Below are 13202 nucleotides of genomic sequence, written 5' to 3' on the forward strand. Positions count from 1 at the left end.
TCCTCTCGGACCCACCCTGGAAAATCACGATTAATAGTGTAACCGGCCCGTGAGGACGAGAGAGAGACCAGCAGAGGGACTGCTGACAAATCGGGAGAGGAGAGGCCATTTAGCACAACTGGGCCAGGGGGGTCCAGACGGCGTGCTCGCTGCCTGAACACCATGAGCCATGGGCAGTCTGTGCGGTCTGTGAGTACGAACTGACACTCTTGGGGATCTACAGGCACACCTACTAAGCTTCTCCTCGGTATAGGCAACATGGCAGGTGTGTCAGAAAGATACCCAAAAGGGATGTTCCCTTGCATCCCATCACAGTCTGGTGATGGAGAGAGAGGGCATCAGTAAGCGTAGAGTTAAAGAGCCGCTCGCCCATTCATTCACCCATTTCGTGAGGTGTATTTGCAGCCATTGCGCCAGGCGCTGTCCAGGTGCTGGAGGCGTCGCAGTGAGTAAGAGGGAGAAGGCGTCGCAGTGAATAAGAGTGTGCATTCAAAATACAAGCATGGGGGCTCCTGGGTAGCTCAGTCGACTAAGCAACCAGCTCTTGACGTCGGCTCAGGTCATGATCTTGCGGCTCCTGAGTTCAAGCCCCGCGTCGGGCTCCGCGCGGACAGTGTGGCGCCCGCTTGGGATTCTCTCTCTCCCTCTCTCTCTCTGCCCCTCTCCCCCCTGCTCACCCCTCAAAATAAATAAACTTAAAAATTAAAAAAAATATATAAGCATAGGGGGCACCTGGGTGGCTCGTCGATTAAGCACCCGACATCGGCTCAGGTCAGATCTCACACTCCGTGAGTTCGAGCCCCGCGTCGGTCTCTGTGCTGACAGCTCAGAGCCTGGAGCCTGTTTCAGATTCTGTGTCTCCCTCTCTGTGACCCTCTCCCGTTCACGCTCTGTCTCTCTCTGTCTCAAAAATAAACACTTAAAAAAAATATATATATATATATATGCATGGAAGGGGGGCAGTCAGAGATGTCTGGAGACATCAAGGAATCCTCTGGCTTGAGGAAGCCGACCCGTCCTGAGATTCTAAAAAAACGGAAATTAGGTTCTCCTTTCAGAAGAAGTGGTGACGTCTGCTTTTTGGTGTTTGGATGAAGAAACATCTTGGGCCGGTAAATGGTAGAGCAGAGGTGGGGCTGTATGTAGCACGTCTTCCCAGCACTCATGGGGCAGTGTGCCTGCCATCAGGCGCTACCTGCCATGGTGGATGGTGAGAGCTGGAGGTTCACAGGGGAGCCTGTGCCATGGAGAAATTGGGTCTAGATTGGGAGTTCCTTGTGGGCAAGGGCTCCAAATTAAGTCACAAGGGAACACTCCATGCTGACAGAGCCTTTTCCACATGCATTAGCTGACTGGATTCTTTCATTATTTCCACAGATATTTTTTGAGTGCCTACTATGTGCCAGCCTGTGCGAGGCATTGGAGACACAGGTGGAAAATTCCAACGTGTTCCCTGCTCTCCTGGTGCTCATCACCCTGTGAGGTAGGCATTGCTGCTCCCATGTAAACCGATGAGGAGGTGGGCTTTGAAGGGAGTCAACTACTTGGGAGTGTTCCCTCAGTGAGGTTCAGAGCCCAAACCAGCCTGGCTTCCATCCAGGTGTGGCCCAATGGGCAGACTACCCATGTTGTCTAGAACCATGCCTTCAGTGACACAGCAAAGGGCTGTGTTTACATTCTCTGCCTTCTAGGTTCCCAAAAGTACCTTAGTGAGGCCTGGCTCTATTCAGGTGAGGACTGTCACAGACCCTGGGAGATCCGAAGCCATACTTAGATACCTGCTTCGAACTTAAATTCTGCCTGAAAAGAGCAGTAAATGCTTGTTTCCCTCCCCATGCTGTGATTACCCTTTGCCCGGATCTATACCGTGATGTCTGCATAGGTTGTTGGTTTTAACCGCAGCAAATGTACAAAATGTACGAGTCAAACTGGGAATTTAGTTCATGTTGGTGTAAACTCAGCAAATGCCTTTTTAAAAAATGCCTCCTTTGTTATTATTTTTTTAAGTAAACTGTCGCCAACGTGAGGCTCGAACTCATGACCCCAAGACCAAGAGTTAGATGCTCTACTGACTGAGCCAGCCAGCCGCTCCAGCAAATGCCTTTTTGATGTCATCTGTCCATTTATTCATTTGACCGATGTTAGTTGAGCACCTGCTATGTGCCAGGTAGCATGCTAGGTGCTTGTCACAGTCCCTGCCATCACTGCTGCTGGTTCTGTGGGAAGATAGCATCCTCGTAGCAGGTTGTGTGCCCTGATGAGGAATGGTCCAGGCCTGGTGGCAGCATATGGGGAAGGGATCACAGAAAAACGGAGAGGGGAGGGAATGCAGTTTAGCCTATAGAAACCCAGGCCACCACGGGTTGAGGCCATATCTGGTGTGGAAGCTGGCACAGAGGTGACATGTTTGAGAAGTCGGGGCTCAGGCTCTGCTAGAGTGTCAGGTGCAGTGGGTGGGGGGGGGCGTTAGGGACAGGTGAGCGGGAGCCAGGTCACGAAGGGCTTGCCTGTTGGAGTGAGGAGTTTGCCCTGGATCCCTGAGGCAGCGGAGAGCTCGGGGAGACTGGGCCTGGATGTGTCATGATCGTGTTTGGGTTTTAGTAAGAATCCCCACCCCCAGCCGAATGGGGAGCCACCCAGGGAGGGAAAGACCCGAGGGAAGGAGGCCAGGAAGGCTGCTATTGCCAAGGTCTGGGTCCCTGCCGTAGAATATCCGGATGGGGGGAGCGTGGGAGTCCATGGTGATGCAGAGAAGGTCACGGAGGCAGAGTTGTCGGCAAGTAGTGACTGCTCAGAATGGGGTGTGGGGAAGGAGCAATCTGGGGCGTCTCTCAGCTTTCTGGCTTGGGTGATGAGTGGGGTGTGGTGCCGCCTACAAAGAAGGAAGATATAGGAGAAGCAGGTGGTGCGCGTGGTGGAGAGGATACCTTTCGCCTGGGACGGGGAGCGTTTCAAGTGCTCTGCAACACCGGCGAAATCTCAGGAGGCAGCTGTACTGTGCATTCAGCAGAGCGCTGGGCATGGGATGCTGATTTAGAAGCCACGCCACGCAGGTGGTAAGGAGCCACAGGAGGAGGAGAAATTCCCCAGGGAGGGACAGTGTTAGTGGGAAGCGGGCCTTGGTGCAGTATCTCCAGGATCATGTCTTTTTTATCCCTAAATTATTTAAATGTTTTTGGGGCGCGTGGGTGGCTCAGTCGGTTGAGCGTCCGACTTCAGCTCAGGTCATGATCTCGCGGTTCGAGAGTCTGAACCCTGCACTGGGCTCTGTGCTAACAAACAGCTTAGAGCCTGGAGCCTGCTTCGGATTCTGTGTCTCCCTCTCTTTCTCTCTCTCCCCCTCCCCTGCTCATGCCCTCTTTCTCTGTCTTTCAAATGTTAAAAAAAAAAAAAAACTACTAAAATATTTTTAGTTGAGGGGCGACTGGGTGGCTCAGTCAGTTGAGCGTCTGATTTTGGCTCGGGTCATGATCTCGAGGTCCATGAGTTTGAGCCCTGCATCGGGCTCTGTGCTGACAGTGCAGAGCCCGGAGTCTGCTTTGGATTCTGTGTCTCCCTCTGTCTCTGCCTCTCCCCTGCTTGCACTCTTTCTCTCTCTCTCTCAAAAATAAATAAACATTTAAAAATGTTTGAAAAATATTTTTAGTTGTTAACGGCTGCCCTCTTTGGTTCTAAGACCAGATTCATCTAAACATTAAAATGAAAACAAGACCTGAAATTTCGTTGTGCTTTTTGGTAAAGAATCTGAAAGCTTCATCTTCTTGTGCTCGTATATAAGTGGTTAGGCTAGGCAAGAAAAGCCAGTGGAGTCAGAGACCCGGCCAGCCCTGGCTTTGCCTCATAGCCGCCATGTGACCTTGAACTGGGCACTTCACCTTTCTGGGGCTCAGCTTCCTCACCTGTGATAGAGTTTGTCCTGTGTGTTAAATAAGAAAGGGGGGCGCCTGGGTGGCACATTCAGTTAAGCGTCCGACTTCAGCCAGGTCACGATCTCGTGGTCCGTGAGTTCGAGCCCCGCGTCGGGCTCTGGGCTGATGGCTCAGAGCCTGGAGCCTGCTTCAGATTCTGTGTCTCCCTCTCTCTCTGACCCTCCCCCGTTCACGCTCTGTCTCTCTGTGTCTCAAAAAAAAATCAAAAAAACATTAAAAAAATTAAAAAAAAAAAGGGGGCGCCTGGGTGGCGCAGTCGGTTAAGCGTCCGACTGCAGCCAGGTCACGATCTCGCGGTCCGGGAGTTCGAGCCCCGCATCGGGCTCTGGGCTGATGGCTCGGAGCCTGGAGCCTGTTTCCGATTCTGTGTCTCCCTCTCTCTCTGCCCCTCTCCCGTTCATGCTCTGTCTCTCTCTGTCCCAAAAATAAATAAACGTTGAAAAAAAAAATTAAAAAAAAAAAATAAGAAAGAGACTGCGGAAAGAAGTTTGCAAACCAGTGAGCGTTACAGTCATGTAACACGATGGCTCTTTTTATTCCTGCAAGGTTTGAGAGGAGATTGTTTTCTCTACTTTGTGCCCTGGGTTATACAGTCGAGGCTGAAGAGCAGCCTGGGACCTCAGACATCGTGGTCCTCACTCGTGGTCTCCAGAATTAGCTAGGCTTCCGCCACGAACGACAGAAGTCAGGCCCGCACGAACTGGGTGTAGTTGTGTCATCAAATAGAATTTACACAGGCTAATCTGACACCTATTTAGCAGTCTGAATAATAATTACCATGCGGCGTGCTGATCGGGCATAAATGGAAGGCATTTGACATAAATGATTATGGTTAGTATTGCTTTTATATAGCCTAACCAGATTTTTACAGTTCTTTCCTCTTTGACCGTTTATTCATTTATCCATTCAACAAATATTTATGGCAGCTGTAATATATGCCAGGCCCTGTTCCGGGCCCTGAGGACAGAGGAACAAGATTTCTGCCCCGTCCCCCCTCCTTTGTTTGAGCTTGCATTGCACTGGGGAGACAATCACCGAACGATCAACTTCATCCATAATGAGTAAGAATGTCAAGCTTTTCTTGAGACGGTATTTGCCGTAATCTGTCATTGCACCAATACCCATGAATTAAAGGACAAAGATTCTGGGCCGGATTGGCCAACAAGCAGAGCTGTCTTTGCCTCTGAACTTTACCTTTATTTCCCTCTGACTCCCAATAGCAGGGTGATTGCTTGAGGACTTCCATCGGACAAGTACAAACTGTGCGTCTGCTGTGTAAAGTGGACTGTGGGGATTTAACAGCACCCTGGCAGCTGTCCTTGCCCTTAGGAAGCCCACACTGATCCCATGTGCGTGCACATAAAGGCAGCAGCAATGGGGAGACGCTCTGTCAAAGCCTCTCTAGGCCGCTGCAGGGGTACGTAGAGAGGGTTGGGATTCTGGCCAGGGGCAGGGGTGCAGGAGAGGAGAATCAGGCAGAGCGAACAAGGTATGCACAGGAAACTGCCAAGTGCTGGGTGTGGCTGGAACATTGAGTGTGTGTGGGGTGGAGGGGGATGTCGGTAAACAGACTTACCCGAGGTCTGTAACACACACACAGAAAAGTGAACGTAATCGTAAGTATAGAGCTCCATTTTCACAAACTGAACACACTTGTGTAACCACCACCTAGAGTAAGAAACGGGACATCGCCAGCACCCCCAAAAGACCCCACCTGTTCCCATCCGGTCACCACCCACCCTCAAGGGTAACCACTTGCTGGACCTCTAACAGTTGTACTTAAAAAAAAAAAAAAAAGTTTGTTTATTTTTGAGAGAGAGAGATAGTGCAAGCAGGGGAGGGGCAGAGAGAGGGAGACACAGAATCCGAAGCAGGATCCAGGTTCCGGGCTGTCAGCACAGAGCCCGATGCCGGGCTTGAACTCATGAACCGTGAGCTCATGACCTGAACCAGAGTCGGATGCTTAACCAACCGAGCCACCCAGGCGCCCCTGTTTTCCTACTTTTTATAAAAAGAATCCTATTGGACGTACTGTGCTGTGCCTGGCTTCTTTTGCTCAAATCACATTCATGAGATTCATCCGGATGGTTACATGTGGTTGTTGATTGTTGATTTTCATGTCCACGTTACATTCCATCATGCGAATGTACTCTGTATTTCTCCATTCTGCTACTGGCCATCTGGGTAGTTTCCAGTTTGGAGGAATCCAGAGAGCGCTGCCATGATCATTCTAATGCATCTCTGGCGAGCATACCCATGCATTTTTGTTGAAAATACACTCCTTGTGGGGCGGCTGGGGCATTAGGGTAGGTGCAAAACTCCGGATTTCAAGAGCATAAAGACCAGTTTTTCTAGAGTCGTATCCACGGGCTCCACATCCCTGCCAGCATTCCGTGTACTGTCCTTTTTTTAGGTCCTTCCACTGGGTGCATAGTGTTATCTTACTGTGGTTTGAAATTGCATTTCCTGATGCCCAGTGAAGCTGAGCGCCTTTTCAAATGTTAAGAGACATTTGGATGTAGTTATTAGTGGGAGACCTGCTCTAGTCTTTTGCCCATCTATCTTTTGGGTTGTCTGTCCAGGGGGTGGAGGAAGAATCATTTAATACTACTTTCCTAACCCAGGGTGACCCGGGATTGGCATAGCCAGGTGTTTCCTGGCCCCACCTTCACCCCACTGATGGGGTGCAGCCGGCAGGCTATCGACTCGGTTCTCACGGTGTCCGAGAGGTCTCAGGGAGGATCCCCCCCCCCCGCCCCAGTCCCCTCTCTAGCTCTGGTTCTGACGTCAGAGGCCCACCTGCCTCTGGAGGAAGAGGGGTTGGCCCAAGAAGGATGGGGAGGGGTTGGTTTTCAGCAGGTAGCAAGAGCAGGTGCGGAAACCAGCCGATGACCTGGTGTGCGTGCTTCTGTCCTCAGCATTTGCTGAGAACAGACCTCTCCCGAGTGTGCCAGGGTGGGACTGTTGTTGTCTAGCCTGGCCGCTTGTCCGGCGTTATCTCGATCTGCAGGACCGCTCTACCACGTGGCTGTTGTCCTGCTGGTCTTACCCGTGAGGACAGGGAGTTGGGTGGCCGAGAGAAGTCCTCAGGAAGGCCACCTAACTAGCGTGTGGAGGAGCAGGACTCGAACGCGGCGCCGTCCCCACTCCACTCCCCAGCGAGCGGTGCGTGTAGTGTGTCCCAGGGCCGTGGCGCCGCCTTGCTACCCCTCCCTCCTCTGCTCGCTCATGGCTCCTGTGTAAGGGCGGATGAAGGTTTTCATCCCCAGTTAGAGATTTAAGAACGGTGGAGCCCCACGCATCATTTAGTCACCTTTACACCCGTGTGTCCCCGATCTGATCAGCGGGATGGAGTTAGAACCTGAGGCTTCTGTGGGCCTGGGGACAGGGAGGAAGGACAGAGGCCCGGAGCTGGCCTGGAGCTCTCCCACCGGCGGTTCTGGTGGGGCTTGCGGGCCCTCTCCCCGGGGGCCCTCTGGGCACCAGCTCTAGTCGCTGGGCTGGGTGGGTGGCTACCTAGCAGGGGCACGGGACTCACCTGCTCCCCACCCTTCCCCACTCTCTCGCAGAGTTATGTCATGCCCAGACCAGCAGAGGGCTCCATGAGGATTCATAGAAGATGCCCCGCGTCTCGGCGCCTTTGGTGCTGCTTCCCGCGTGGCTCGTGATGGTCGCCTGCAGTCCACACTCCTTGAGGATCGGTAAGTGCTGCTCATATGGCCCCCTGGGGACAGCCCAGCCCTGGGGGACGCCTCCTCCTGTTAATCCCAGGTGTCCACCGGGGACAGCTGGCCCCACACTGTGCCTTCCTGAGTTTAGCCTGGCTAGCAGGAGTGGTGGCAGGGGGGCAGCCGACAGGCGCACAGCTCCGGTCTGGTCAATGTGCCCAGCCCCCTTGTGAGACTAAGGGTGCCAAGTCCCCAGTTGCAGTGTGTGAAAGGCTCGGCCTGGCGCATGAAGGGGCAGCTGTTAGGGGAAGGAGGGGGTTGGGAGGAGCTGTGGGGATTCCAGATCCAGGGCTGGAGATCAGGGAAGAGATCTCCCCTCCCCTTCCCTCCCCGGAGGGTGTGCCTCAGATCAAGTCAGGGAGCGCTCTTAGCGACCCTGGCCAACTCCTTGGCGGGGCCCTTGACTTGGTATCTGGCTTGATTCTGGAGAGGGAAGGCAAGGCCCCTTCAGTGACACATGTTCTCTCCCTGGCCTTGCTGCTGCTGGGATGCCCACTCAAGGTGTGGGCAGGCAATGCTGCCACCTGCCCTGTCAGCGACCTCGTCCCTAGAGCGAGGACTGGGAGTGCCTGGGAAAGCAAGTGCCTCTTCTTCCCCAGGACCGAGCAAGGCGCGTTAACTGCAGGCTGAGGCGCTGCTGATCTGGGTCCCGGGGACACAGCGTCAGCCTCAGGGACAAGGAGTTGGTTCAGTCCGGCATACACTGTGTGGTCTGATGGTCCAGGACTGATGTGGAGTGTCAGGGATTGGGGAATTGTGTGTGTGTATGGGGCAGGGGGTCAGTGGGGACAGAAGGGGGCATAGCAGTGAGAAGCCCAGGCAGGTGAGTCGTTGGTCCTAGGAAAGCTGGTTTAACGGTGGGACCCCTGGAGCAAGGCTGGGCAAAAGCCCTGGAAGGTCTCAGACCTAGGCGAGTTATACAGACGGGTACCGATCCCCCTCTTCCCACACTGAGCTGCGGAGGGGGCGGAAATGGGGTAGTGTCAACAAGGCAGGATCCTAGATCCTAAACCTGAACCTGAAAGCTTTAGAGGCTGATACAGAAGGAAGCTATCATGACGCCGAGTCCCAGGGAATTGGCTTTAAGCTGCAGGATTTCTCCGGCTGCAATCCGGACTGGTCCACAGTCCCAGAGGTTGGCGTGCTGATGGTGGTTGGGATGCCCAGGGTGGGTAGAGGTGAGCCAGAAGCCGAGACCTGGTGAGACCATGCACCACGGGCCAGAGGCCGAACTGCATCTCAGCGAGCTGTCCTGTGTGAACTTGTGGGCTCATTTCGCCATGCATATGCAGCAGCAGCTGATTGGAATCAGAAATGCAGACAGGTGACTTAGTTCTTCCCCTCACCCTGCCCTCGACGCGCCACTCTGCATGCTTAGAGAAAAGGAATTAAAAAACCAAAATCTTCCCTCCCTCTTCCCCATTCGTTTCTACTGAAACTTCAAAACCTAATTTAATTCTGCTTAGCAGCAATGCAAAACGGTTCATCTCCTTAAGATGCTTAATTTATAAGATGCCTACAGTTATTCAGCATTTGCTGCGAGGTTTTCTCCCCCTCTCAATGAGTGGATAAAGCGGTAACCCATCAATTTCCATTTGTCGCTAATGGGAAGCGGAAAGGGATTGAGCCAGAAACGGCAGCGCCTCACGGCCTTGGCTCTCCTGACACTTGTTCTCTGGGAGGGAAGCAGAAAGAGGAGCTGACAGAGCCCTCTCTTGGCTGCTACGCTGACAATGGAGGGCTTCAAAGGGACCCTTCGTGCTCCCATACCCACCCCTGGAGCATCGCTTGTCCAGTTCTGTCAAGACTCTGTTGGCCCTCTGTGTTTTGGTTCACGCCAGGCCACTTGCAGCCGGTTTCCAGCCAGGCTGGAAGGTCAAACCGGGCCCGATCCCCTGCAGAGGCCAGGAAGCGGAGTTAAGCCAACAAAGAGAAAGAAAAGAAAAGGGAAACCAGAGCCACAGTGCCAGGACCCGTTTTGCCGTCTCCTTGGTTATCCTGGGGGCCGGGAGCTTTTCTAAAAGTCTCCTGAACCTAATGGATGGAAAGGTGCTAATTACTGTGGGCTCCGGAGGGGATCTGGAGTGGGGCAGGGATGGGAAGAGAAGTAGGTCAAGAAAACAAGTAGCCGTGCTTGTCAGCAGGCAGCCCTGTGCACTGTGGGCTGGGCCAGCACGGGTGGTGGGGGGGTGCAGGAGTCTCCCCCGACCTGCAGAGGGTGCTGTTCATCCCCTTTCCCGCAGGGTCACGTCTCCCTGCATTTGGTGATCTGGGCTCCTTCCAAACCCCTCCGCCTCAGGATAGATAGCTCGGAGGGTGAGGCTGTGTGAAGGGGTGAGGAATCTCAGAGATGAATTGCCCGTCCTGTTCCATCCTCAGCCCTGCTTGTCCGCCGGTGACAATATGGATGTTTGTAAGGAGGCGGCCAGACCCATTACCGTGCCTGGGGACTGCTGCTTTTCATTCAAGTGAGGCACGGGGCGGGAGATACAGCCAAATTGTCTATTACAGTGCCCGGTGTTTACCCCCCGAATGAGGTTTTGGGTAAGAGAAAGGGATTTTATTTATGACTGTGAGGCTGCCTGCGTAAATTCCCCAAACTCTCACACATATGTCAGCCCCCTTCAGTCATCTGTCTTCCGAAAATGTCTTTTGATTTTGCTTCTGTCCCTCTGGGTTCTCTGAGTGATGACTGTGGGAGCCACAAGTTAATAAGTGCTCAGAGAAGACCCCACCCCATCTCTACAGCCCGTCATTCCTTCGAAGGTTCATCATCCTATCTTAGAGCCATGAAGGATTCTGAGGATCCCATTCTCTAAGCTGCTCATTTTATCCATGAGGAAGACGGCCTAAAGGGGACATCGCGAGTAGGTGGCCGGGCTGATGGCAGCCGGCACTAGAACCCAGTCTCCTGGACCCCTCTTACACTGCTTTCTTCGCCGCCCACTGGCGGGGTCCCCTGGCCACCGGGGAAGCAGATTCACCGTCAACAGTGTTGTCTCTGGTGGTTTTCTCCCATCCTGTTCCTGACATGAGCAAAGGTTACCCTTGCCCAGAACACATTAAGTACTCAATGTACTGAAGTATTGAGTACTTAGCTTTCCAAGTATTCCAATACTCCAAGTATTGAGTATTAGCTTTCCAGACTGTCTCCTGTTACTCCTTCCTCGGCCCCTCTTTCAGCCACACTGATTCGCTGTTCCCCACATATACCAGGAAGGTTGACTCTGGGCTTTCCCCACCGGCCTCGCGTGCCTGGGACCAGCTCTTCCCATTCCGTCTTCTCTGCCTGGAAAACGACCACCACTACTCTTCTTTCTCCTCTCTCTCTCTCCTCCTCTCCCATCACTGCTCTCCCTGGCTTAAGTAGCTCTTCCTCCGCAGAGTCCTTTCTCGCGATTACCCCCTCCCTCCTGGGGAGAAATCATCTCTTACCTGCCATTTTCCCATTCCCTGGTACTTAACGCCTGTTCCAGCACCTACCGGGTTGTAGCTGTTTTGGCCTTTTCCCACCAGACTCGGAACTCCAAGGGCGATCGACCTTGGACACACTTCGCGTATGCAAGTGTATCACTCAGACTCAATGAATGGGATGTGCGGATGAGTCCCTGGCCCCTTGCAAGACCTGCCTCCCCAAGAACGTGCTTGGTATTGTCGTTTTAAAGTACCGTCTTCTGATCTTACGTATGTACGCTTAAAGGCATAGACCTACTGGAGGACGGGGGAGAGAAAGGAGAGAGAGGAGAAGGAGAGAATGTCCATCTGTCATTGACAATGGAGAAGAGGAGTGGGCTGAGGATCCTGATTGGGTTCCAAAGCAGATTTTGGCTGTAATGATAAGTACGGTGATATAGTTCTCCATTTATTAATTCGCTGGACGGGTGTTTGTTGAGTGCTCTGTGCCAAGCACTGAGGATATGGCGACAGGATAACAATCACCAGAGTACCTCCCGCTCGGACAGGCTTTACTCTCTGCTGGGCACCGTGCTAGTATTCACAGATTTAGGGCAATCTTCATGTCAGAATTAACGACCCGATGTTACAGATGAAGACACAAAGGCTCGGAGAGTTCAAAGGACTCGTCCAAGGTCACATAGATACTGAAATTTGAACCTGTCCTCAAAGCTGTCTCTTTCTACTCTCCTTCACTGTGGCTGGGACAGCGCCGGGGACGGTAGGGATATCCCATTATCGGAGTGGTCATACCAACTCTATCGTGTTCTACCTGGTAAAGGATTTGACAGATGGAGCCATCGCTGATGGAGTTCTAGCTTCTGGTCGACTCTTTTACCCGCAAATAATCTCCTCTGGGCACAGAGAAAGTCCATCTCACAGATGGGGAAACTGAGGGCTGGGGATTTGAGAGCCTTGCTCATCGTGGCACAGAAGTCCTAAGGAGTGTGGGTGGCATCAGACACACCAGCAGGTTTTGGAGCAATTGGGTCTCTTTCTTGTTTAAAGTTTCCCTGGGTGGGAAAGTAGCAAGAGCCTGGATTTATTTGACACTCTGCCTTACTAGGACACCCAGGCACTTTACAACTACCATTTTTTACTTGGTTGGTTTCCCCCAATGAGCTCCAAGTCCTGGAGAGAGAACGTTAAACATAGAACATTCAAATGTTATAAAGATGGAGATAATAAGAGAACTGGGGGAGGTAAGAGGGAAGGATAAAAAACAGTTTGTTTGTTTTTTTTTTATCCTGTTCTGCCGTGTATTAAATATATCTGACACACGGAGATCCAAATCTGCCAGCTGAATTCTGTGTCTTGCAAAAGATTCACGAGGGGGTGTTTTTGAGGAGGGGGCTCTCTTAATGTTGCCACGTGATGTGATTTATGGAATTTTGATGGGCACGTAACTTTTCATCGCTTTTCCAAATTGAGTCACCCATATAGGCAATCAATTGGTCTTTCACATTAGTGACAAATAGAGATTGATGACTTTCTCCTTCATCTGTCTCCTAAAAGATTTCTGAGACACCGCTCTCTGCCCTGCCCAGCACCCTAGGGGATTTGTGTCTGCCTTATTACGTCCGTATTCCTGGGTCTAGCATCGTGCCTGCCCCATAGTCATACTTTCTAAATGTTTGCTGGATGCATGAACTGATGGCAAGTTTTGAAACTTGAGCTGACCTGTCAGATTTCTCCCTCCCCAGATATTGGTCAGTGCTCAAAAAAAGCAAGCAGCTTTATTTAACAATAAGTGTATAACATGTAATTAGAAGAGTAAATATCTTACCAAAAAAGTCTGTGTGTGTGTGTGCACGTGTGTCTGTGTCTACAGCATGTATGCTTGTCCAAGGCTGTCTCTCCCTGCCTCCTGACTCACCCCTGCTGCTACAGCTCCAGTGGGGAGCAGGGAGCCTCAGCTGTATCTACGCAGGCACCCAGGCCAGTGTTCTGTGTGGAGTCACTCAGCCCACGATGTCATCACCTGCCTTCACCTGCAGCCTGTCTTCTTCCAAGAGCCTCACACAGGATGCCTTCAGGAAGTTTAAATTCTTAGCCTTTCCAGAACGCTTTTGTGAAGTACGGCTTCCGGCCA

At 52.3% G+C, this 13202-nt stretch overlaps 1 protein-coding gene across 1 annotated transcript in view; it reads left to right on the top strand.

The window, feature by feature from the left end:
• The first annotated feature begins 1378 nt into the window (after positions 1-1378).
• GRIK4 (glutamate ionotropic receptor kainate type subunit 4) overlaps positions 1379-13202 on the top strand; it is a 305096-nt gene continuing 293272 nt past the window's right edge. The window contains exons 1-2 of the mRNA XM_047878295.1: positions 1379-1483; positions 7499-7630. Coding sequence (XP_047734251.1) covers positions 7549-7630 — 82 coding nt within the window. The 5' untranslated portion in view covers positions 1379-1483; positions 7499-7548. The remainder of the gene's footprint in view (positions 1484-7498; positions 7631-13202) is intronic.

The sequence above is a fragment of the Prionailurus viverrinus genome, chromosome D1 (assembly GCF_022837055.1).
Source record: "Prionailurus viverrinus isolate Anna chromosome D1, UM_Priviv_1.0, whole genome shotgun sequence".
Classification (NCBI taxonomy): domain Eukaryota; kingdom Metazoa; phylum Chordata; class Mammalia; order Carnivora; family Felidae; genus Prionailurus; species Prionailurus viverrinus.